This window comes from Phocoena phocoena, chromosome 3 (assembly GCF_963924675.1).
Source record: "Phocoena phocoena chromosome 3, mPhoPho1.1, whole genome shotgun sequence".
NCBI classification, from domain to species: domain Eukaryota; kingdom Metazoa; phylum Chordata; class Mammalia; order Artiodactyla; family Phocoenidae; genus Phocoena; species Phocoena phocoena.
In genome coordinates, this window is record NC_089221.1 from 28,866,234 (window position 1) to 28,891,156 (window position 24,923).

Here is a 24,923-nt window from a genome sequence, read left to right on the forward strand (position 1 = left end):
ACAAGATTCTGGGTGCAAGTGGCCAGGGATAGGGGTCATGCATGTGGTGTTTTGTCACCCACTAATTTCATGCTAATCATTTTCTCCTGTCTTTTTCTGCAGCGTGATTAGTAATTCCATAGTATTCCACTCTGTCACACCTATCTAAGCAGTCCCTTGTTGGATATTAGAGTATTTCAATTTTATCTTTTTCTGGTATAGGTGCTTGCAGCAAACTTTCTATAGGTATTTTGTACAATATTTGTGGTTTCCTATAAGTAGAACTCTGGTCAAAAATTATGAACCTGTTCCCCTAAATATTGTACCTCACCAGAGGTTAGTGTTCATTTCCTTACACCCTTGCTGAGATAATCTTTGTCAATTTGATAGGTAAAAAAATGAATACTGTTTTTTGGCTATGTACTGGGTTTTCTTTTGTGACTAGTCTTTTGTGTGGTAGTTACATGAATTTGTAAGGGCTTTTTTATATAGTGAGGTTTTTCTAGGCATCTTTCCTAGTTTGTCACTTGGGTTTTGATTTTGTCTTTATTTTAGATCTGTGTAGGCAGAATGATCAGTTTTTCCATTTCACTTTTTCCTAATTTTCTGCTAAGAAAGGCCTTCCCGAGTGTATAATTAGGCTACTTTATCTTGAAATGGTATAAGTTAAGCTACTTAACCTTGAAATTTAAGTAATTCAAGTCAGAGGTTCACTTGAAATATTCAATACTTGTATGTGGCTAATGAAAGGCAAATCTGGTTAAGTGCAGGGGAAAAAAGGCCATTATTTAGGCGACAGAATATAGGCTGAAAATTAGCTGTATATTTCCCTTTCATAATCATTTATATGGATAACTCATTTGAATGAGAATTCCTCATCTCCCAAGTCCATGTTCATTTAGAAGTCAGCCTGTTTAGTGAAGATCTTTCTTTAGACTGAAATTTATATGCAGTGTAATTATCTTTAAATTTTGATACAAGGTTATAAGTAAAAATAGATCCTTTTTTCCCTCAGGAGGAAAAAAAGAGGTAGCAAAACCAGATGGAGTTGGAGGAAGAAAAAAGTACTTTGTTTTTTCACTTTTTGTCCAACCCCCCCTCCCCTAATTCCATTCTCAGATGGGGAAAGGTCCTGTTTTTCATTGCACTCAAACTTCTCAATCCCTACCTATTACCAATTTACAATCCAAGACCATATAGTATATTCCTTCTTTGGAAAAGAGGCAAGTATGAATTTTGAGTAGTGGGTTGGACAGTGTTGTGCCTAGAAACTTGATGAGGTTTAGAGTTGGTTGGTTTTGATTGTGCAGGGGGCAGGGTATTAAGGAAGAAAGGGACAGCTTCCTAAACTTGGGATACCCAACCCTGTACAATAGATATTTGTTAGCAACAGAGCCAGCCCTTCTCTCTAACCATAGGTGGTTGACAAAGACAACCTACATCTAACAGCTCATATATGTAAACATTCCACATTACAGTGAAATTTTCTGGTGTACTGATGGATTTCTTTTAAAAATTTATTTAGTTTTGGCTGTGTTGGGTCTTTGTTGCTCTGTGAGGGCTTTCTCTAGTTCCAATGAGTGGGGGCTACTCTTCATTGTGGTGCGTGGGCTTCTCACTGCGGTGGCTTCTCTTGTTGCAGAGCACGGGCTCTGGAGCACAGGCTCAGTAGTTGTGGCACACGGGCTTAGTTGCTCCACGGCATGTGGGATCTTCCTGGATCAGGGCTCGAACCTGTGTTCCCTGCGTTGGTAGGAGGACTCTTAACTACTGTGCCACCAGGGAAGCCCTATACTGAGGCATTTTAATGACAATTAGGATAGTATTTTGACACCTTATCAAATTGCTTGGAACAGTTGTTCAGATCTTACATCCCATAATACAGTGTATCAGTTAGATCAACCAAAACCTATTGGTTAAATACTATCTCTTAACTGCATTTTTTGGGTTTTTTTTGGCAGCCCGCTGGTCTTGTGGGATCTTAGTTCCCCTGACTAGGATGGAACCCGGCCCTTGGCAGTGAAAGCGCCATGTCCTAACCACTGGACTGTCAGGGAATTCCCTTAACTTCATTCTTAAAGTAAACCAATCTTGGAAATGTAGGTTTAGAGGCCAAAAAGTTAGGATTAAAGAGTGATGGGTGGGTGGACCAGCACAATTTCATTCACATTGGTGGTAAAACATGTAGTACTATGTTACTTCAAAACATGTTGATGCTTCCTCTTAAATTGTTTCAGTTTAAGTCATCTACTCATTTCTCATGCACATTGGTCAGGACAAGCAATATTAGAGATCTCATTAAGTGGTAACCGAAGATATCTGAAGAGTTAAAAAACCTGGATTCGATCCAACCGAATCCTGCCACTGATTGGTTGGGGAGGCTTGAGCAAACCACTTGCCTGAGTGTCGTCCTCATCTGTAAAAGCGGGGCTCATGTTAAAGAACCACAAGATGTTTTCCAGAATATCATCCCATGAGACTCCTACGTTAGCTCTCAGGTCGGCTGTCAAGTTGGTGTCACTCTGACCGCCCTCTGTGTCCCTCACAATAACACCCACCGTAGCCCCGCCCCCCGTGGCCCTGCCTCCGTTCTCCTAAGGCCCCACCTCCGTCCCTCCGCGGCTCCGCCTCCCTCCTGCGCGGCTATTTCCGGAACAGGGTCCTCCCCCAGCCCATGCGGAGCCGCGGCCTCCGGTAACGCCCCCTCCGCGCTCCCGCGTGCCGCAACCGGCGCCGCCTTTCGCCGCCGCGCGCCACCGTCGCCCCGTACCGCCGTCGCTGCCGCCGCGCTCGCTGGCGGGCCGGGTGCGGGCGCCGGGCTTCTGCCACAGGAGAGAACCACCAGCGCCACCACCACCACTTCGGCCCGGACCCGGGCACCGGCCCCGCCCCGGGCCCCGGCCTGAGCCCCCCGCCCGGCCGGGCGATGGAGTGTCACTACGAGGCGCTGGGGGTGCGGCGCGACGCCAGCGAGGAGGAGCTCAAGAAGGCCTATCGGAAACTGGCCCTGAAATGGCACCCGGGTAACTACTCCGCAACCGCCGTGGCCCCTCGCAGAAGCCTTGGCCCTCGCGACCTTTCTCAACCCTCTCCCTAGGGTAACTCCAGGGACCTGGCTGTGCCCGGAGCTGCCCGCTCGGTAACTCCCCTCGCCCTGGAAATCGGGCCGGCGCCCGGCCAGGTGGCCCCTGCGCAGTCCTGGCGATAAGCGTCCTCGGCTCCTCGGTGGACACAGCCCTCCACCCCAAGGCTTCACTCGAGCCCCGAGCACCTCGTCCCTTCCTAGACGCCCCTCCCCCCTGCCCCCCCGGTTCCCGCGTGGCTAATGGCTGGGGAAAGATAATGTCCTAGAGACTTCCCTGCCCCTCCCACTCCTTCGCAGACGGCCCCGAGAGGGGAGGAGTCGCGAGCTCTTAACCCAGTCCTGCCTCGGGCTAGTCCCTTGCTGGACTCCCCTGCAGCTCGGCTTCCCCGGGCTTCTCCTCGGCGGCCCTTAGCTTCATCAAGGAATCCCAGCTACTTAAGTGTAATTAAGACAAAGGAGCTAGTGAAATGTCTTTTAAATGGCTATGCCTTTTTTTTTCTCTTTTGGAGAAAAGACCCTGTACGTCACTTCGGATTTTGAGTGTCTTCCCTAGTGAAGTTCATGTGTTTACTTAGAAGTGTGCTTCCTTTGGATGTTTTATTTGGTTGTAGTCCAGGCCTTTGTGACTGTCGTGAAGTAATTTGATCTTCTAGACTGGGGAGCTAAGACAGAATTTGAATCTCAGCTTTTTGAGGTTTATAAGAGGCTTTCGTATTAGTACGAGTCCATAAGCATGTTTCTAGAGTCTCTGAAATGCTAAGATGGAAACCTCAGAGTCTTGTTTGGAAAACATGCCTTACACACACGAAAAGTTAAATACAAATGCAAACAAAATAGCATAGCATATATAATTGGTAGTTGTGTTGATAGAACAACTAATAACTGCCCCAGGGATTCAGGGTCCACTGTGTACTGAAAGGCAGTGAGGCTCCCCCTTGGCAGAGGAGTCTAGCCATTAGCTGGATCCTGGAGGAATGGGATTGAGAGAAGTGAATATAACAGTATGGGAAAGAGCACTGAGTGTCCCAAAGATGGCCTAGGGGACAGTTCGACCGAAGGCAGTGTTTATCGGAAGTCTGAAAATATGGGTTGAGAGAAGAGCTGAAGGAAGGGCTCGGGACCCAAAGTCAGAAGGTAATGGTTATAGTTGATGGAACAGGAAATAAAGGTATGGGTTTGTTGCTTAAAGTTGTAATGATGACCAACAGAGGAACTAAAAAAAAATCTGATGTTTATTGGAAGGGAAGAGGTTAATAAGCTACATGTTCATTAAGTCATTAGCTATATCCAAAATTAATAGGTCCAAAATTAGGGTAAGAGTAATAGGGGTTACCGTTAGAAATCGAATTAAGAATTTGTTGACTCTGGGTGGGAAAGGGTGGGAAAGAGGATTACTGCTTGTCACCAAGTGCATATATAATTTTGATGACAGTATTAAAACGTTTTTGAGTAGTAGTTTGAGATTAGATTGTAAGGGGCTTTGAATGTTAGGCGAAGGACTGTGAAATTTGTTTATCCAATAGTGGAGAGTTGAGGCTGGTTTTATTAAGATGTCTTGGGAAGGTGCTATGAAGGCAGCTTAGTAGTATGAGGAGGGGTAGAGACAGAAGTCAGGTAGAGTCCGCCTTGGGCACCGATGGGCCAAAACTAGGCTTGGGGTCAGTGGGAAGGGTAAGGCCTGGGATGAAGAGAAGTTGCAAAAGAAAAATTACCAGATTTGGTGACTAGTTGGAAATCATTGCAAAGAAGAAGGCAAATGTTACTAAAATATCAGTTAACTACTTTGAAACCAAGTGTGTTAGTAACTAAATGTGAATAGCTTCTTTGAATGTCATCAGAATTCGTAACATCCTAAATATCTTGGTTTGAAAATGCCTATACATATAAGGGGTAGATACTGTCCCAGGAGATGCATGATTTTGATATGCTTTGCTTTGCTGGCTCATTAATTTGTTAAGTCTGACACTCAGCAAATGTTTAATTTCATTCTGTGTGTAAGGTACTGTGTTAGATGTTAGAAGACATATGGGCTGTGCTTCAAAGACTAATACGTACCTCATATAGAAAGGCTGCCCATTTTCATTGTTAAAAAAGAAAGAGATTACCTTTATTTCTGTTATCGAGGAACTGAGAATGATTTCCAGTAGGGTCAATAGCACTGCGTAGTGAGGTTACTCCTTGTGAAAGCCAGGCTTTCAGTAATTCATCTGACGACTGTTCCCTGAACACCTTACTGTAGAATGAGACAGGGGTGGTCCCTGCCCTGCTGGCCCTGCTGTCTTCTGGGAAACACAGAGGAAAGCAGTCACTTTTCATCCGGTGAGATAAGGGCAGTATGAGGGCAAATACAAGGTGCTTATGAGCACATGTACCAATCTGGACTGGGTTTTCTAGTGGGTGGGATAGATGTGCATCCCTGAAGAAGTGACATCTAGGTCGAGACCTAAAGCGGGAATACAGGAGGTGGAAGGCAAGAGAGGGCACGGCAGAGTCTAGGAAGGGAAAGAGGTGAGCCTGCCCAGGTGAGCACGGGCCCGGTCTTGAAGGTTGTGGTAACCTGCATTAGGCAGATTGGGTTTTAACCTAAGGGTGTTGGGAAGCCATTGAAGGGTTGGAAGCAGGAGAAATGATAGGTTTGTATTTTTCTTGTATCTCTTGGGTTGTAGTGGGGAGAATGGATTGGAGAGGGCAAGGCTGGAGGTAGGGAGACCAGTAGGTCCAGGACACTGACATGACTAGGATGAGGATAGGACTTGGGGGTGGAGCCTGAGTCACGTGCTAAAATCCTCAGTGAGTAGGGGGAGTAGTTGGGAGGCGAGTGGACAGTGAGAAGGAGGGGAAGACGGAGAGATAGCCAAATGGCCTGAATCTCGAAGGAATGCTGGTTTGTCCTCAGGGGTGAATAGAGAATCAGTGACCAGGAGGATGTCAGCTTTACCACCGAACCTGCTGTATGACAGCTGTGCTGGAGCCCGAGAGGCCTGTAGGGAAGTGGTGTTCTCAGGGAACCTGGCTTCAGTCAAGGCAGGACTTAAAAGGCACAGTCCATGAAATGTTCTAGAAGGTAGTGTGAAAACATTTGGGACAAAGTGGAAGACGGTGTGAATGGATCAAGAGAAAAGCACAGGATAGTATGAGAATGCCTTTTAAACTTTAATGACTGGATTTGCAATACCTGTGGCTTTTGCATTTGGCTAATAATTAAGGTGGGCTTTCCATTTTTTTTTTTTTTTTTACAGTACGCGGGCCTCTCACTGCTGTGGCCTCTCCCGTTGCGGAGCACAGGCTCTGGAAGCGCAGGCTCTGGAAGCGCAGGCTCAGCGGCCATGGCTCACGGGCCGAGCCGCTCCGCAGCATGTGGGATCTTCCTGGACCGGGGCACGAACCCATGTCCCCTGCATCAGCAGGCGGACTCTCAACCACTGTGCCACCGGGGAAGCCCGGGCTTTCCATTTTTTATGACTGCTTGTTAACTCAACTACAGTCATGTTCAACCTCCTGGTCAACCAGTTACAAGTATATTTAAGTGAAATAAAAAGCCATATGACAGATTGAAAAAACTAGTTAAAAAAGAAGCTCCAGCAAGTGATTAGATCTTACTTTCAGATGGTACACTGGTGGGTTTTTATGTTTAAAAGCTTTAGCTCTTACCAGACTTCTTTGAGGGAGGAAGGAAGGGAGTGGGAAGAAACAGGACAACAAAGTACAGATGAAAAGGTGAAGACAGCCACCACGTACCACCCCAAACAGCCGCCTTTTTTGTCTCATGTCAGGAGATTCAGTTGCTGGCTTAGTAAGTTAAGAATTTATTTTTCTCACCACAAGGAGTTTTGGAGGTAGGTGCCTGCTGGCATTGTTTCAGTGGCTAAGTAATATCACAGTGAATCTCTTGACTTTTTCTTCATGGTCTCAAGATGGCTGCTGAAGCTCCAGCTCTCATGCCCATGTACAAGACAAAAAGAGGAAGGAAAGAAAATACACTAACAGACTTCTGCTTTCATCTCATTGGTCAGAACTGTGTCACGACCCTTCCTAGCAGCAAGTGAGGCTGGATAAGCTAAAATACTTGCTTATTTTTTAGCTTATCCAGCCTCCACAGTAAAGGCTGCAAGAGATAAAGGAGGGGGAGGTGTTGGATGATCTAACCTTTAGTATCTACCACAGAATGGATTGAGTACTATGTTTGAGTTAAAAAAATATTTGTTATACAGTTATATTGGCTTGTCAGGAATTTTTTTTAAAAATATTTATTTATTTATTTAGTTGCATTGGGTCTTAGTTGTGGCAGGAAACTCTTAGTTGCGGCATGCATGTGGGATCTAGGTCCTGACCGGGGATCAAACCCCAGCTTCCTGTATTGGGAGCATGGAGTCTTAACCACTGCGCCACCAAGGAAGTCCCTCTTGTCAGTAATTAATATGAAAAATACTTGAAACTTTGTCACCTATAAATTCAATATGACTTACTGTGATATTGTTGCTAAAAGCTAATATAATTAGCTATAGTGATTAGAAGTAGAATGTTAAGGAATTGATGAATGGCTCCTTGATGATCACTGTCTTTGACAGCATTTGAAGTAGAGGGTATTATAGTGTGCATAAGAAATGGGAGATTTAGTCCAGAGAAGAGGTAGGCTAGGAGATGACCCATGGGCTGCTCTGTGGAAGGGGAGTTAGACCAGCGTTGTATTACTTATACAGCTAGGCTCCTGTGATGGAGTTTTTTTTGTTTCTGTTTATTACTTTTTTTTTTAATTCCAGGGGAGCACGATTCTATTTCTAAAGCTTTTTGTGTTAAAGCATCTTAGTAAAAAGAGCTATGGCAAATTGCTGCACTTGAGAAAGTGTTGTCTGTGTCATTTGTTGAGCAGAAGGCCGCTTGAAGGACTTGGGACTGTGTAATGGTATCTGAAAAGAGGAGGTAGGATACCCTTGAGGGCCTTGTTTTAAGACTATTTCTGTCATATTTTTTTCTTAGAGGCAGATACTGGGTTGTAGCTTAAAGAACGTTGATGTACTCCACGGTAGGTTCAAAATATTTTACTTTCTGAGTGTATTAGTTATGTATTGCTGTGTAACAAATTACTGAAAACTTAGGGCTTAAAACAACAAACAGCAAATACTTTCTTTTTTTTTTAGCAAATATTTTCATAATACGGACTCACACGGTTTCTGGGGATCAGAATCAGAATGGTGTAGCTGGGTGGTTTGGCTCAAGCTTTCTCACCAGGTTGAATCACCATTGTCTGGGAAAACCCACTTTCAAGCTCACCCCCACAGTAATGGCGGGCCTCAGTTCCTTGTTGGCTGTGGGCCGGAGGCCTCCATTCTTCACCACATGGGCTTCTCATGGACCACTGGAGTGTCTGTGGCAGCTGGCTACTCCCAGCGATCCAAGAGAGAGCGAGCGCCCAAGATGCAAACTGCAGTCTTTCATGATCTAATCTTGGAAGTAATGTCCTGTACCGTCACCACTCCTGCCACCTGCTTTTGGTCACAGAGACCAACCCCGGTGACATGGGAGGGGAGCACACAGGGCATGAGTGCCAGGAGGTGGGGGTCCTTGGGGGCCATCTTGGAAGCTGGCTACCACCCTGAGGCAAAGATGCTTTCTGAATTACGCAGTTAAGGAAGCACAACTAATTAGGGGAAAAGTAATTAGTTAGCACATCGTTTTTAAAGTTTATGAGATTTATTTTGGTATATGCTGGTAAGAAAGAAAACCTTAAGGATGGTGGTAAAGATGGATTAAACATAATCTAGCACTGAATAGTAACAGCCTTTCTATAAATGATTGATTTATGTATTTTATTCCTTCTAAAAATAAAATGTGTACTACTCAGCATTTTCTGTTTGTGGATATCCAGGTTGAGTGCTCAGTGACGCACTGAGACTTAGAGAAAAGCATGAAATTTCTACTCAAGTTCCCACTTATAACAGATCCTGATTATCAGCTGTCATCCGTTTTCTGGTTTTCCTTAGTTGTTTTTCTTCATTTTTGTACACTCATCTATTTATGGCATTTCTGATGGAAGAGGTCCCTTTTAGAGTCTGTCCTTTACTTTTTTGATGACTGAATTTCTGTGCCTTTATTTTAACAGATAAAAATCTGGATAATGCCGCAGAAGCAGCTGAACAATTTAAACTAATCCAAGCAGCGTATGATGTGCTAAGCGACCCTCAGGAAAGAGCATGGTGAGCATTCACGCTGTCCCTCCTTGTGTATCTTGTTGGGAAGAATGGTCAACAGAGGGTTTTTAAAAAATTTAATATATTAAATGGTTTGGGGTGTGTTCTAAAGCACTAGTCGCCTATTCATTATATAAAATGCAGTGTGTTGGTAGGAAGGAACCTTAGAGATGATTACTCCAACTCTGATATTATAGATGATGAAACACAAAGCTTGGCAATTGTAGATAGTTATAATTTTGATACTTATGAGGTGCCTTCTCTTTGAATAAGGTCTTTTTGATGTCTGACAAATTTACTGATGTCAGAAAAGGAAGAATGTTGACTTTTCCTTAAAAAACAGATATAGGGGGGCTTCCCTGGTGGCGCAGTGGTCGAGAGTCCGCCTGCCGATGCAGGGGACACGGGTTCGTGCCCCGGTCCGGGAAGATCCCACATGCCGCGGAGCGGCTGGGCCCGTGAGCCATGGCCGCTGAGCCTGCGCGTCCGGAGCCTGTGCTCCGCAACGGGAGAGGCCACAACAGTGAGAGGCCCGCGTACCGCAAAAAAAACAAAAAGAAAACAAAAAAAAAAACAAATAAAAACAGATATAGTGTTTTCATCAAGAATTGTAATATTTCCCCAATAACTACTTTATATAAGAAATTGAGTTAAGCTTCTACATCTATGACAGATTCTTGAACTCATGATGACCCGATCATTTAATGCCATTTCCAAACAAAAATTTCTCCGTTTGAAATTCTGGGTTTCCAGATTCTCAGTGAACTTTCTGCTATAGAGTCCTGACATAACTGTGCAAGATCCCGCAGAGCAGGTGGTGTTCAGTTCACCCGTGCAAGTCTTCTGTGTGATAGCACACAAGCACGGCCAGCTGTCAAGAGAGAAAGGCTGTAAAGAAAATTCTTTTTTTTTTTTCACTTGGTCAAGATTTATTTCAAGGCCTGAAAACACCGACTAATCGAAAGTGGCCCTACTGCAATTTCTTATAATATATAAATAATATAAAACTTAAAAAAATGTAGACACTATTAACTAACTCCTAAACCACACACTATAGGCTTTTCAAAAGCGATAGTTATTTAACAAAATGTAAGGTGACAATATCAAAGAATTTTCACACTTAATGAGGACACAGTCTGTCACCAGCTACTCACAAACACAAATCTTTTTTACACTTTCCATGTGTGTTTTTAACTTTGTTTCATAGAACCACTGATAATTGAGGCTTCTTTCAAGTATAGGATTTCTAACATTAAATTACATTTTCGAAGTATTTCTATAAAGAAGAAATGAAAAAGACACATACTACATTGTTTACCATAAATTCATACACCAAAAACTCAAACAATCCAACTGAATTTATTCCTGCTTCCCCCTTCTCCAACATTAGCTTTAGATGTTCTTCTAAATATTACATAAACAGTTTTGTTAAAATCAGTTCTCTCGTTTATGCACATTAGGGAAAATGGTTTTATAATGAGTTATCTTTAGAATTCTAGAGAACACCCTTTAGCCTTAAATTACATTGTGCACATACAACTACAACAGTTTGCATTTGCTCAGGAGCATATAATCACATTAAAAACAAATAACTTTGTAGTTCATAGTTTAGTTGGCTCTTAAATAGTTTCCCTGGGGGGGGCGGGAAACAAGTATTTTGTGTGGTTTAAGAAACTGATATAGATAAATGAAATGCTAGGTGTTCATTTAAACTTCGAGGAAACCTACAGATGAACTTTTGGGCGTTTTTTCTAAAATGCGAGAGATATGCGCTTAATCACTGTTCATATAGTGAAGGGATGGGATGGCAGATACAGACGCAGATGAAACTCTACATTTTATAAATGTAGAGTTGGATATTCTAAATGGAAGAACTGACACTGACAATTGTTTACAGGAAACGAAGGTTAAGAAAAATGTTGAAGAATATCTACCCTTAGAAAGAGAGAAGTGTTTTACAAGACAAAAATGAGAACTAGGGATTCCAAAAACACTCATTTTACTGTTTTAAAAGAAAAACAAAAAAATAGTAGGGAGAGAGTCTAGACCAATTAGAACTGAGGCAGCTGTAACAAAAATGGAACACAGTACAGTGACTTGAGCCCTTAAAGGAAATGACTAAAATGAAATTTCTCAAGTCTTCATGTCTATAATAATAAATAAATGTGCAAAATATCAAAAATACAAAGTCTGGATTTTTTCCCCTTAAGTTTGTAGTAAACTGTCTAGCCTCTGCTTAATATAGTTACTTTTATAAGCCTTCTGACTAGCAGAGCATGCTACACAGGCACATGCATGCTAGAACTTTACCGTGAGCGTTACAGTTCTCAGCTCAAACTAGTGACTTGCCTGTTACCCATATTTATATATATTTCATTCCCATTGTAAAACACTTAAGGCCTTTCTAGTGGTACATTTTAATCAACATATTACATAAAAAAGCATCTTGAGTTTTAAAATGAACCTTTTTAGTCCTGTAACGTGATGGGTTTAGTTGAACAGCTGGAACATAATATGGTAACTACATTGGACTGTTTAATTCACAGCTGTAGGAGAATGTTTGATTTTTAAAATATAACCAAGATGAGACTAGAGTTATGAGCAGTAAAATATTAGAAAACAGTGAATGAATAAATAAGATGCTTTTCCATCAGTGGCAATTCATTATTTTGCTTTTAGGAACCTGGAAGAAATTGTCTTCTTTGAGTTTCAAATGTTCTGGTAAATCTAGTCGTTTCTTAGCTTCCTCAGTATCACCTTGAATTGCTGAAATAAGTGACTCTAAAGAATCAGTTCTTTTCTGGTCTGAGGTAGCAAGAATTTCCCCATAGAAGTCCTCTTTGAAAGTATCCATGATATGAGCTTCCATGGACTTTTTTGTATTCTTGTAGTATGGGTTCCATCCTATGCTCACCACCATCTTATGGACGTCTACGCTTCCATCACTGGCCCAACCATGATATACGCCAGTGGATGCATCAGCTGGAAGATTATTTACTACTTGTTCAGGAAAGTTAGCTGTAGGGATGCCCAGGTGCTTGGGGCCGCGACCGAACCGCACCACCTGGCCGCGGCAGAAGTACAGCAGGTGCCTCATGACGCCGTCCGTTCAGGGTGCGGACTGCGGTCCAGTCCGCGCGTCAGGCAGAGCCGCCATCGAGGCGGTGTCCGGACCCCCGGGCCAGCCGGAGGACACGGGCAGGAGCTCCGCGGGCCGGGTGGGCGGGCGGGCGAGCGCACGGGCATACAACGGGCCGAGCGGCGCGGACGACACGCCTCGGTGAGACCCTTACGCCGCTGACCAAACAGAAGGTGCCGGGCGACTCAGGCTGCGTCTGGAGGAAAATTCTTATTAAATTATCTTTTATATAAAATCAGAGAATCCTAAATTTTTCTCCTCCTGAGGAATTTGGAAATCTGGCCTTAAGAAATGCTTTTGCCTTCCTTTGGAAACTTTGAAATTCTTTCCTGCCTGCCTTTTACTCTAGCTCTTCTCTGGATCTTAGGCTGTTTTCTTGTCCCGAGGATCCCCTTGTCTTTTTGTTTGAAGGCCCTGCCTGTAACTCTCCTGTCATCTGGAGGCAGTACTGCACGGTGGCGAGGAGCATGGGCCTCTGGTGCAGGACACATGGTTTTGAATTCTAGCTCTGCTGCTCATTGGCTTTATGACTGTGGACAATGTTATGTAATATTGCTGAGCTTCAGTTTCCTGTTATATCAAACGAGGGTAATAACCAGCTTTACAGAGTGAGGGGCAACTGTATGTGTGTGAAGCTCCTAGATTGTTTACATAAACATTAGAAGAGTTTTATTCTGGTCCATGTTGGTAAATTCCCAGATCCCAAATGTGTAATTAGCCTGTGGACCAGATGATGTCCACTACTGTCTTATTTAGTAAGGTGTCTTTCGTGTGAAAGTGCAGCTACGTTTCTGGGAGAGTCATGGACATTCCCTGGCTCATCAAATTCCCCTCTTCGTATTGGCTAGTACCGTATACTGCCTGTAACGTACTGGGAGTTGCAGTCATAGTTTTAATCAGCACTTCTGTGAAAGATTATTAAGTCTTTGCCTGTTGATATTTTTCTTCAGATTTTTTGGTTGTGGGTTGACCATGTTAAAATGTACAATAATTATATTTTGACTGTTTCAGAGTAAGGAATCCTTTTGAATTCTTATTTATTCAGCCTTCACTGATGTCGCTAATTTTTTTGGTTTAGGTATGATAATCATAGAGAGGCTCTGCTTAAAGGTGGGCTTGCTGGAGAGTATCAAGATGACAGCTTAGATTTGCTTCACTATTTCACTGTGACCTGTTACTCTGGTTATGGAGATGATGAAAAGGTAAGAAATGAACTCACTGATAATTTCTTATCAAGTACTTAAGTAAGACTCTCAAATGCAAAGAGAATTCCGAAAATTATTCTACAGTAGAAGGTGAAGGAATGTTCATTTTGGAAACTGAAAAACAGAGCTTTCATATTTAAACTGTCAGCATATAAAGACCTTCAGTTGAAAACTAAATGTACCTTCAGTGACCGAGCTTGGGACTGTAATTCTGTAACATTAAAGTTTTTCATGTTGCATTTTAAAATCTCACTCTCTAATTAAACTACAAGAGTGTTAAGAATTTGTGTTTCTGTTACTGTTTTTTAGGGCTTTTATACAGTGTATCGTAATGTTTTTGAAATGATTGCCAAGGAAGAACTAGAATCTTCTTTAGAAGAGGATGTTGAGGATTTCCCAACTTTTGGAGACTCCCAGAGTGACTATGATACGGTAGAAGACAGATTCATTGCCATTTTGTAATTAGGATTTGTCAGTGTATCTTTTCCCTGTTTTTTTATTTTAAGAAGAAGGGTTCTAGTTCTCGGTCTTTTACTGTGACTCTCTTCCTCTCTTTCTTTTCCTGATCACCTCCCGTCTTTTCACTATTTAGTGATCTTGGTCCTATTCCATTAATTTGCTCATCAAATTCATTCTGAAGAGTTATTTCGTAAAGCCTTCAAAAGACTGTCTTCTCTGTTGATTAATAGTAAAGTTGTATATACGAAGAAAGGAGGTTAGATGTTTTGCACCAGCGATATTTGCTGCCTTACTAAAAAAGAAATCCAAATAAAAATCTAGCATTTTACCTGTTTTCTTTGTCACTAGGTAGTCCATCCTTTCTACGCTTATTGGCAGAGTTTCTGCACTCAGAAGAACTTTGCTTGGAAAGAAGAATATGATACACGACAGGCTTCAAACCACTGGGAGAAACGAGCCATGGAAAAAGAGAACAAAAAGATTCGAGACAAAGCAAGGAAAGAGAAGAATGAGCTTGTCCGTCAGCTGGTAGCTTTCATCCGTAAGAGAGATAGAAGAGTGCAGGCTCATCGAAAACTTGTGGAAGAACAGAACGCAGAGAAGGCGAGGAAAGCCGAAGCAATGAGGCGGCAGCAGAAGCTAAAGCAGGCCAAGTATGTGGTGCTGGCTGGACCCTGTCTATAAGTAGGTGCCGGTCCCAGCCAGCATCAGTGGATACCTGACGTGGTGCTTTCATGGGGGGTTTAATCCTCATTCTGCCTTCATCCTTTTCTTTTACATCCTGGCATTGAACGATGTCTTTTCATCTACTGTGAAAAAATTTTTCTTTTGAGTTGGATGTTTTCCTTCAGAGGCCCTTTATACTTGAGATTCTTTTCAGACTCTTATAACGTTTAATAATAACTGACGTTAATCGAATTCTCATTCTGTACAAGGCCCTGTTGTAAGTGCTTTTCTTGCAACAATTGTGTGAAGTAAGTTTGGGTTTTTATCCTTTCTTTTGAGGAAATGAGGCCCAAGATCACATAGCTAATAAATTGCAGAGGTGGGAATTGGACCCTAGAAGTCAGTCCAGTGCACTGCTTTTAAGTACCACACAATACTGTCCGTATACTCTTAGATATTTAGTTCATTTCAGTGCCTTTAAAGTTTTGTTGTTTTGAGTCACTGTAAAGGCATTGTGTCCAGAGCATTATAGCATTCTTTAAAAAACGATTCACTTCTTGAAAGTTCTACCCACCTCATCTTTTGAAAAATTAGCACTTTACATGACACGGTTTAAAACCACCTGAAGACTTTTTTTTTTAATAAATAAATTTATTTATTTATTTTTGGCTGCGTTGGGTCTTCGTCGCTGCGCGCGGGCTTTCTCTAGTTGCGGCGAGTGGGGGCTACTCTTCGTTGCAGTGTGTGGGCTTCTCATTCGCGGTGGCTTCTCTTGTTGCGGAGCACAGGCTCTAGGCCCGTGGGCTCCAGTAGTTGTGGCTCATGGGCTCTAGAGCGCAGGCTCCATAATTGTGGCGCACGGGCTTAGTTGCTCCATGGCATGTGGGATCTTCCCAGACCAGGGCTCGAACCCGTGTCCCCTGCGTTGGCAGGCAGATTCTTAACCACTGCGCCACCAGGGAAGTCCCCACCTGAAGACTTTTAGTAAGTTGTGAAGAGTTATATGTTTCAAAACCCATTATCTAGTGGAGCAATTAAAATCAACCACATAACAGATAACAGATTTAAGTGACTTTGCCTGTTTCAGCCAAGCACAGGTTTTAAGTTTGTAGGCGTTGACAATTTGGGAGGAAGAAGCTCTCCTGGGGATGGGTTTTAAGCCCCCAAAATAAATAAAACCAATGCAGAGACTGTGCTGTGTGTGTCTAGACTGGCGGAGCAGTACAAAGAGCAGAGCTGGATGACGGTGGCCGATTTGGAGAAGGAGCTCAGGGAGATGGAGGCGCAGTATGAAAAGGAGTTTGGAGATGGATCAGGTGAAGATGAAGCGGAAGAACGGGAACTCCAAGACGGACAGGATGGTAACTTGCTCCATTCACTAAGAAACTGTAGGAAATAATGTTTTTGTGCTCAGGGGTTGTGCACTCAGGTTGCTCACGGATGTCCATAAAGGGCTCAGGTGTGAGACAACAACGAATGGGAGGGCAGATGAAAATCTGGAGAACACCTGGGTTCCGGCTGATTGTTGCCAGTTTCATGTTTGTTTGGTTTGTTTGTTTTTAAAGTGAGGCTGGAAAACTGGATTTTTATGTGCCATCTCCCAGTTTTTAAATATGGCAGATAATTGAAATGAAAAATAATTTGGCATGGCCAAGTGAAGGTAGTCTATGGAAGTAGTATAATTGCAGTAATTTCATTAACGAACTCTTTTCTGACCATGTTTTGAACCATTTGGCTTCATAAATATATTGAGAAGTGGGCATATTGTCAGGTGTAACTGGTTATTTTTAGAAAATGCAGTTAAGCAGTAGGTCAAGCTTTAATAGTAACTCTTTCCAGAAGAGCCGACACTGTGCACGAGTCTGTCTGGCATATATAAATTGTTTCATTTCTGACTTGTAGAGGGGCTTCTCTTGGTGTCCTGAAATGTGTCTTTTCTCTTCCTCTATCACTAGAGCACAGGCATGTGACTACCTTACAAGGAGAGGATTGGGCATTGTTGAGAATAGTGATTGATATACCTGACTTTCTCCACTGTCTCTGGCTGTTCCATGAGAAATAAAAGTAACTGATCTAAACATAGTTTACTTAATTTTACCTTACTTACAAATGTTGGTTTTCAGACTAATAGCTCAAATGATAAAATGACAGACTTTATTTATTCCACGTGATCAGGAAATTAAATGTTTTCTTAATGAATTGCAAGTAGTATGTGTGAAAGTGCCTTGATAGTTATGAAGCACTGTGTAAATGTGAGGTGGCATAATTATGGAGAGTTTTACAGTTTATAAGGTGCTTTCACATATAAGATCTTGCTTGATCCTCACACTGTGTCCCTTATATGTAGGTTTTGCTCATATAGTTATCTCTTTGTTCCTGAGAAGCTCTGGCATATGTCTGAGAACATATGAGAACATTCTTAGATCCAGATTTTGACTTCAAATCCAGCATTCTTTATTAACTATTTGAATAATCAAACTACTTGAAAGTGTACACATAATTAGAAAGTATCTTACACGAAACATTGGAGATATTTTGATCATTTATGATTTCAGTGAGAATGTCCTTCAGAATCATATTACCATTACTTATTATTTTAAAAAATGTAGAATATAGAAGAGATACCTTGGGTTCTTTATCGATCCCATAGTAAATCCAAAATGGCAATCAGTTTACTTGTTTATTTCTTATAAAGATAGAATATGGGATTGTGCAAAGACTTTCAATTGAGCTTAGATTTTGTGGTCTATATTGGTAATAATTATTCCGTTGTAATAAAGCTTCAAGTTCATAAAAGTCTGTAAAGATAATGTTAAACTTTACGTGTAATACACTATTTTATGACCTGTCTTTCTAATAATGATGGAATGTCATAAACTAAGCTTATTTAAGCATTGAAGAGTAGATTACAATTATACATGTGTTCACACCAAATCTTGCTCAAGAGATAAACTAAAACACCTTTGTTGAAAAAACTGCTTTGTTATAGAACTGTGAAAATGACATTTGATTTTCTGAACTTAGCCCATACCTAGGACTCTGAGAATTTTTTGAATTTTCTTCTAAGTAGGCTTATGAAAAGAACTTGGAAGGTAAAGTGATCTGTTCGGAAGCCTTCCCTTATAATTCAGTGCTGCTTTTAAAAGGCCAACTCACATCTCGGTAACATTGTGTTTTCTTGGTGAGGAAGCAACAAATTTTAGTTTCTGATATGTGTGCAACTCTAGATACTTACTGAAGAGATGTTACTTGTTAACATGTTTTAGATTTATGTTCTAATCAAACAGGACTCTTAACTGTAGGCTTCCCTCTCGTAGGTAAAGATAGTGACGAGGCTGAGGATGCAGAACTTTATGATAGCCTTTACTGCCCAGCATGTGACAAATCTTTCAAGACGGAAAAGGCGTAAGTTTAATATCTTTGAACTCACCTCCTCTTTTGAGGTGAAGTGTAGCACTTTGACAGTCCTAAAAAAAATGCTTGTAGCAGTTGGTCACTAGCCCTCACCTGTCATCTTGGGGGATATCTTCCCAGCAGGGGAGGAAGAAGGATGTGTACCAGCAGGTAAGCCTGTTGCACTGATTCTCATTCGTGTGATGTTCCTGTGTAATAGCTGCTTTTTAAACGTGTACGCTATCTCCAGAAAGAAACGTTGCTTGCTTTGGTGAGGAAGGCAGAGTCACACAGGCAAGGGGGCTAAACTGAGGCCAGTCATCTTTCTCCACAGTTGGTGCAAACTCACTTCCAGCCGTCACGCTCCCGTGAGGACCGTTACCACCAGCCCGAGAACTTCAGATGTGTCCTGCCTGTAGTATAGTTGCTGAAGTCGAAGAACTTTATCTTAGGGGAACAGTCACGAAGAGAGCAGTATTAGAAAGGATACTATCATAAGGCAGGCGGCGGGGAGGGGCCGGCTAGAATCTGGGAAAAGATGAGAGTAGAATTAGCAAGGGGAAAAGAAGCAAAACACGTGCAGTAAAGAAGGAGGAGGCAAAGGATGGAAATGGAGCTTGGGAGTCCTGAGTGGTATCGCTGTGTAACCCCAGGGAAGAGCGATAGCATAGCCAGAGGAGTGGCGCAAGGCGGGCAGAAACAAGCAAGGAAACGAGCAACGATGAAGGAGGCTTTAAAAGTAGTTTTTGTATTTGGAAAGGACGTCAAACTTACCGACAAGTTGCATGAATAGACTGTAGAGCGCCCGGTTCACCTGTTGCTCACATTTTGCGCCATTTGCATGTGCTCGTTCTCTCTCCACACACACAGACAAGGTTCTTTCTGAATAATCTGAGAGTACGTCACATACATAGTGCTCCTTTACCTCTGAACACCTCAGTATATATTCCTTAAGAATAAGGACGTTCTTCTACATAATCACAGCCGTCAACTTCAGGAAATTTATAACGTTGATGTAGTACTTTTATTCCATTTACTGCCTATATTTCGCTTTTGTCAGCTGATCCTGTGTTAATGTCCTATGTAGCATTTTCCCAACTTCAGTACAGGATCTCGTCTAGGATCATGTATTGCATTTATTTATTTAGTCTCATTTAATCTGGACCAGTTCCCGTTTCTGTGCCATTGACATTTTGGAAGATGTTAAAATGTTTTTTAAAGACAGACTATTTCTCATTTGGGTGTGTCCATTTCCTCATGATTAGATTCAGGTTGTGCATTCCTAGCTGGAGTACTGTGTAAGCATGTGTTGCTCTCAGGGTTTCTATCTGGAAGGACAGAAGTCTGTCTGCCCCTCATTGGTGGTGATCATTTTGATCATCCAGTCAAGGTGTTGTCTAGCTTTTCCACTGTATAGTTAGTATTTTTTCCCTTGCAGCATGTTTAATATGCGGGGAGACACTTTAAAGCCATGCAAATATCTTTCTCTTCATCAAAATTTCCTTCCTGGATTTAGCACCCACTGATGATTTCAGCTTGTACCAATCTTATCTATAATCATTTCAAAACGAGGCTTTTCCAGTGCCAGCGCTCCTACATCATAAGTCATCATTTGACCTTCTGCGTGCACAGGAACATTTACCTGTCTGTTGTCAGTATGAATTTCTTTTCAGTGCTTTAGAATTCATTGTTGCCCTTCTCATGCTCAGATTTCCCAGATGTGGTTAGTGAGAATTCCTTCAACGTGGCTCCTGTGTCCTTCTGACATGTCCCAGCCATATTTTTGAGCACTCACTTTCTGGCACAAGATGTTCCAATTTCTCTGAGGAACCTCGGTCTTAAGGAGAGAATTTTAGTGGGAATGAAAAGTAGGCAACCCCAACTAGAAAAATCCAGATCTGAACAGGATGAGATAAAGTAGTGACACGAGTTTTCTACTTTTTAGTTTATATAACTCTCATAGCTTAAGTGTTGTCAGTTCTATTTTGTGAAGTGTTATTTAGTTGCCCATGGGGGCACTGAACTAGACATTGCTTATGGAGTTTCACACAGAAGGGTAGAGGTGTGTCTTAGTTTACATTTAGGGTAGCGGCAGTGAGAAGGGAGACCCCTCTGGAAAAAAGCAAAAGGAGGTAAACTACTCTTGTGAATTAATCCCTTTGCAGTCACTCATACCAGCTTGTTCTTTCAGCATGAGGAATCATGAAAAATCAAAGAAGCATCGGGAAATGGTTGCCTTGTTAAAACAACAGTTGGAGGAGGAGGAAACAAATTTTTCAGGACCTCAAACTGATGAAAACAGTCTGGATGCCAACTCTGAGGAAGAAATGGAGGATGCACCAAAACAAAAGTACTTCTAAAAATGTCACTACACCTACTTAGCACATTAGAGATTGCATTTAAGTGCTGTTTTATCGCAAAGAAGTTATTCTGTTATACTAATATTTTCTGTGTTTCTCCTAGTTAAGAGAACTTTATAGTATTGAAATGGTTAAAGACATGATGTCAGATATAATTTTTATAGACTATATTATGACTATTAAAATCGGTTTTATAACTGGGTAATTGATATGCTAACTACTATCAATTGAACCACTGTTAACATTTTTCTAAAATGATAATGTGGATATTTTTATTTTAATGCTTTATGATATTAAATATGTTTTAATATCTTATTTCTGTTTGTATCACTAGTATTTCAGTATTTTTTCTTTCCACTTAGTCAAGTATTTGACGTTTTGATTTATATTTGTTCTTAGGCTTTCTAAAAAACAGAAGAAAAAGAAACAGAAACCAGCACAGGTATGTTGAAAAAGTTTTATTAACAGTTAATATCAGATGTAAAGTTGGAGTGCTCTTGTTTATTCAGTATAATTTGTATTAAGGAGAGGGACTGTCACTCCCTAATTTCATGTTGATTGTAAAACAGATTAAAAGGAGTTGAAAATATTTTGGTTTTTCAGTGCTTTACCTCATATATATGTGGCCAATTTACCTAGTTATTGTTGTCTGTGTGTTTAAAAATTTGGCATGTGGAATTCCCATAATACAGATTAGCTGAGGGGACCATATTAAAAAAATATTTGGACACATGTGATGACAAGATTTTTAAATCAATATAACAGTTCAACTCAGAAATATATGAAAATCTGGGGATTGATCATTGTAATAATGTACATGAAATTTCGGAAAGGGAACATTTGCTTACCCACTCCTGGGCATGTGTCTGGAGGAAACTCTAATTTGAAAAGATACATACACCCCAGTGTTCATAGAAGCACTGTTTACAATAGCCAAGACATGGAAGCAGCCTAATTGTCCATCAACAGATGAATGGATAAAGAAGGTGCAGTATATATACACAATGAAATATTATCAGCCATAAAAAAGGAGTGAAATAATGCCATTTGCGGCAACATGAATGGACTTAGAGATTATCATATTAAGTGAAGTAAGTCAGACAAAGACAAATATCATAAAGTACCACCTATTTGTGGAATGGAAAAAAACGATACAAATGAACTTACTTACAAAACAGGAATAGAGTCACAGACATAGAGAACAAACTTATGGTTACCAAAGGGGATAGTGGTGGGGGGGGTGAGGCAAATTAGGAGTTTGGGATTAACATGTACACAGTACTATATATAAAACAGATAGCCAACAGGGACCTACTGTATAGCATGGGGAGCTGTATTCAATATCTTGTAATAACGTATAATGGAAAAGAATCTGAAAAATAATATATATATATGTGTGTAACTGAATCACTTTACTGCATACCTGAACCTCATACAACATTGTAAATTGACTATACTTCATTAAAAAGTGGTGAAAAAAAGGAGCATTTGCTTAGAAACTTGTAATGATTGTGATTCTTGAAAAAAAATGTTTTTTCAAGTTTAAATATTTCATACTGGGGGGTCCAAACTTAACCTCTTAAGAATTATTATTAAATAAAAGGGTATTGTGTTGTTATATGTATAACACAGCCTTGTGGATTTTTTGAATATATAAAAACAAAATGAACTTGCCCATTTTACTAAGGGTATTTGGTGGTTCTACAGGGAATGGAATTGATTTCTGTGCTATTTTATTTATTTTTTTTTTTATTTTTTAATTTTTTTTAACATCTTTATTGGGGTATAATTCCTTTACAATAGTGTGTTAGTTTCTGATTTATAACAAAGTGAATCAGCTATACATATACATGTGCTCCCATGTGTCTTCCCTCTTGCGTCTCCCTCCCTCCCACTCTCCCCCTCCCACCCCTCCAGGCTGTCCCAAAGCCCCGAGCTAATATCCCTGTGCCTTGCGGCTGCTTCCCCCTAGCTATCTACCTTACTACGTTTGTTAGTGTGTATATGTCCATGACTCTCTCTCGCCCTGTCAAAATTCACCCTTCCCCCTCCCCATATCCTCAAGTCCGTTCTCCAGTAGGTCTGCGCCTCTATTCCTGTCTTATCCCTAGGTTCTTCATGACATTTTTTCCCCTTAAATTCCATATATATGTGTTAGCATACGGTATTTGTCTTTTTCTTTCTGACTTACTTCACTCTGTATGACAGACTCTAGGTCTATCCATCTCATTACAAATAACTCAATTTCATTTCTTTTTAAGGCTGAGTAATATTCCATTGTGTATATGTGCCACATCTTCTTTATCCATTCGTCCGATGATGGGCGCTTAGGTTCTTTCCATCTCCGGGCTATTGTAAATAGAGCTGCAATGAACATTTTGGTACATGACTCTTTTTGAATTTTGGTTTTCTCAGGGTATATGCCCAGTAGTGGGATTGCTGGGTCATATGGTAATTCTATTTGTAGTTTTTTAAGGAACCTCCATACTGTTCTCCATAGTGGCTGAACCAATTCACATTCCCACCAGCAGTGCAAGAGTGTCCCCTTTTCTCCACACCCTCTCCAGCATTTATTGTTTCTAGATTTTTTGATGATGGCCATTCTGACTGGTGTGAGATGATATCTCATTGTAGTTTTGATTTGCATTTCTCTAATGATTAATGATGTTGAGCATTCTTTCATGTGTTTGTTGGCATTCTGTATATCTTCTTTGGAGAAATGTCTGTTTAGGTCTTCTGCCCATTTTTGGATGGGGTTGTTTGTTTTTTTGTTATTGAGCTGCATGAGCTGCTTGTAAATTTTGGAGATTAATCCTTTGTCAGTTGCTTCATTTGCAAATGTTTTCTCCCATTCTGAGGGTTGTCTTTTGGTCTTGGTTATGGTTTCCTTTGCTGTGCAAAAGCTTTGAAGTTTCATTAGGTCCCATTTGTTTATTTTTGTTTTTATTTCCATTACTCTAGGAGGTGGGTCAGAAAGGATCTTGCTGTGATTTATGTCATAGAGTGTTCTTCCTATGTTTTCCTCTAAGAGTTTGATAGTTTCTGGCCTTACATTTAGGTCTTTAATCCATTTTGAGCTTATTTTTGTGTATGGTGTTAGGGAGTGATCTAATCTCATACTTTTACATGTACCTGTCCAGTTTTCCCAGCACCATTTATTGAAGAGGCTGTCCTTTCTCCACTGTACATTCCTGCCTCCTTTATCAAAGATAAGGTGTCCATATGTGCGTGGGTTTATCTCTGGGCTTTCTATCCTGTTCCACTGATCTATCTTTCTGTTTTTGTGCCAGTACCATACTGTCTTGATTACTGTAGCTTTGTAGTATAGTCTGAAGTCAGGGAGCCTGATTCCTCCAGCTCCAGTTTTCGTTCTCAAGATTGCTTTGGCTATTCGGGGTCTTTTGTGTTTCCATACAAATTGCGAAATTTTTTGTTCTAGTTCTGTGAAAAATGCCAGTGGTAGTTTGATAGGGATTGCATTGAATCTGTAGATTGCTTTGGGTAGTAGAGTCATTTTCACAATGTTGATTCTTCCCATCCAAGAACATGGTATATCTCTCCATCTATTTGTATCATCTTTAATTTCTTTCATCAGTGTCTTATAATTTTCTGCATACAGGTCTTTCGTATCCTTAGGTAGGTTTATTCCTAGATATTTTATTCTTTTTGTTGCAATGGTAAATGGGAGTGTTTTCTTGATTTCACTTTCAGATTTTTCATCATTAGTATATAGGAATGCCAGAGATTTCTGTGCATTAATTTTGTATCCTGCTACTTTACCAAATTCATTGATTAGCTCTAGTCTGTGCTATTTTAATATAATCTAATTGTATTTGCTTATATTAAGTATTAAATGTTAAATGTAGCTCTTTTTAAAAATTGGAAATGTTTTTAAGAAAACTTAGGTAACACACTAATAATTTTCATAAATCTTTAGATTTGGCTTATTTATCCAAATGTCTATAATATGTTTGATAATTTTGTCTTTCATATTCCAAAATGATACATGACACATGAGTTAATCACTATTAAAATTGTGACTTGGAACTTTTTGTCTCAGTTACAAAACCACATAGCAAATTATATGTTCCTTTTATAAAATGACTCATATCATCTTCCACCCAAAGACTCTGTAGTCATTTGTTTAGAACACTTTCTCTCTTGTGTGTCAGAACCACTGGAGTGAAGACAAAATGGAATGGAGAGGGACTTATACCTGATAGGTCCTAAAGATTGCAACAATAAGCACATGTATTTGTATTCTCTTACCAAGGAAAATGCTTCTGTTTACCAGCCCATTTTTTTCCCTCCAAAGCTATATGTATTCCTTGATGATACCTCTTGTTTCTGGTTTCTAATTATATCAGGGAGACAGCCCCAATTCAGATCAAGTTTTATGTAGCACTTTCCCTGGATATTTTCTAAGCTCTTTTTGAAGGGGAAGGTAGT

General features: G+C 40.8%; 1 protein-coding gene and 1 pseudogene across 3 annotated transcripts in view; one reads left to right on the plus strand and one right to left on the minus strand.

Moving 5' to 3' along the window:
* The first annotated feature begins 2,757 nt into the window (after window positions 1-2,757).
* Window positions 2,758-24,923, plus strand: part of DNAJC21 (DnaJ heat shock protein family (Hsp40) member C21) — a 28,699-nt gene continuing 6,533 nt past the window's right edge. The window contains exons 1-10 of one of the 3 annotated variants that reach the window (XM_065874481.1): window positions 2,906-3,002; window positions 9,165-9,258; window positions 13,470-13,593; window positions 13,906-14,028; window positions 14,404-14,708; window positions 15,931-16,082; window positions 18,039-18,126; window positions 20,306-20,464; window positions 20,874-20,916; window positions 23,436-23,457. In XM_065874481.1, coding sequence (XP_065730553.1) covers window positions 2,906-3,002; window positions 9,165-9,258; window positions 13,470-13,593; window positions 13,906-14,028; window positions 14,404-14,708; window positions 15,931-16,082; window positions 18,039-18,126; window positions 20,306-20,464; window positions 20,874-20,916; window positions 23,436-23,457 — 1,207 coding nt within the window. Of the gene's footprint in view, window positions 3,003-9,164; window positions 9,259-13,469; window positions 13,594-13,905; window positions 14,029-14,403; window positions 14,709-15,930; window positions 16,083-18,038; window positions 18,127-20,305; window positions 20,465-20,873; window positions 20,917-23,435; window positions 23,458-24,923 lie in introns of all 3 variants that reach the window. The other 2 variants (XM_065874482.1, XM_065874483.1) reach the window with 2 other exon arrangements.
* On the minus strand, window positions 11,903-12,349 carry LOC136121410 (riboflavin kinase pseudogene; annotated as a pseudogene).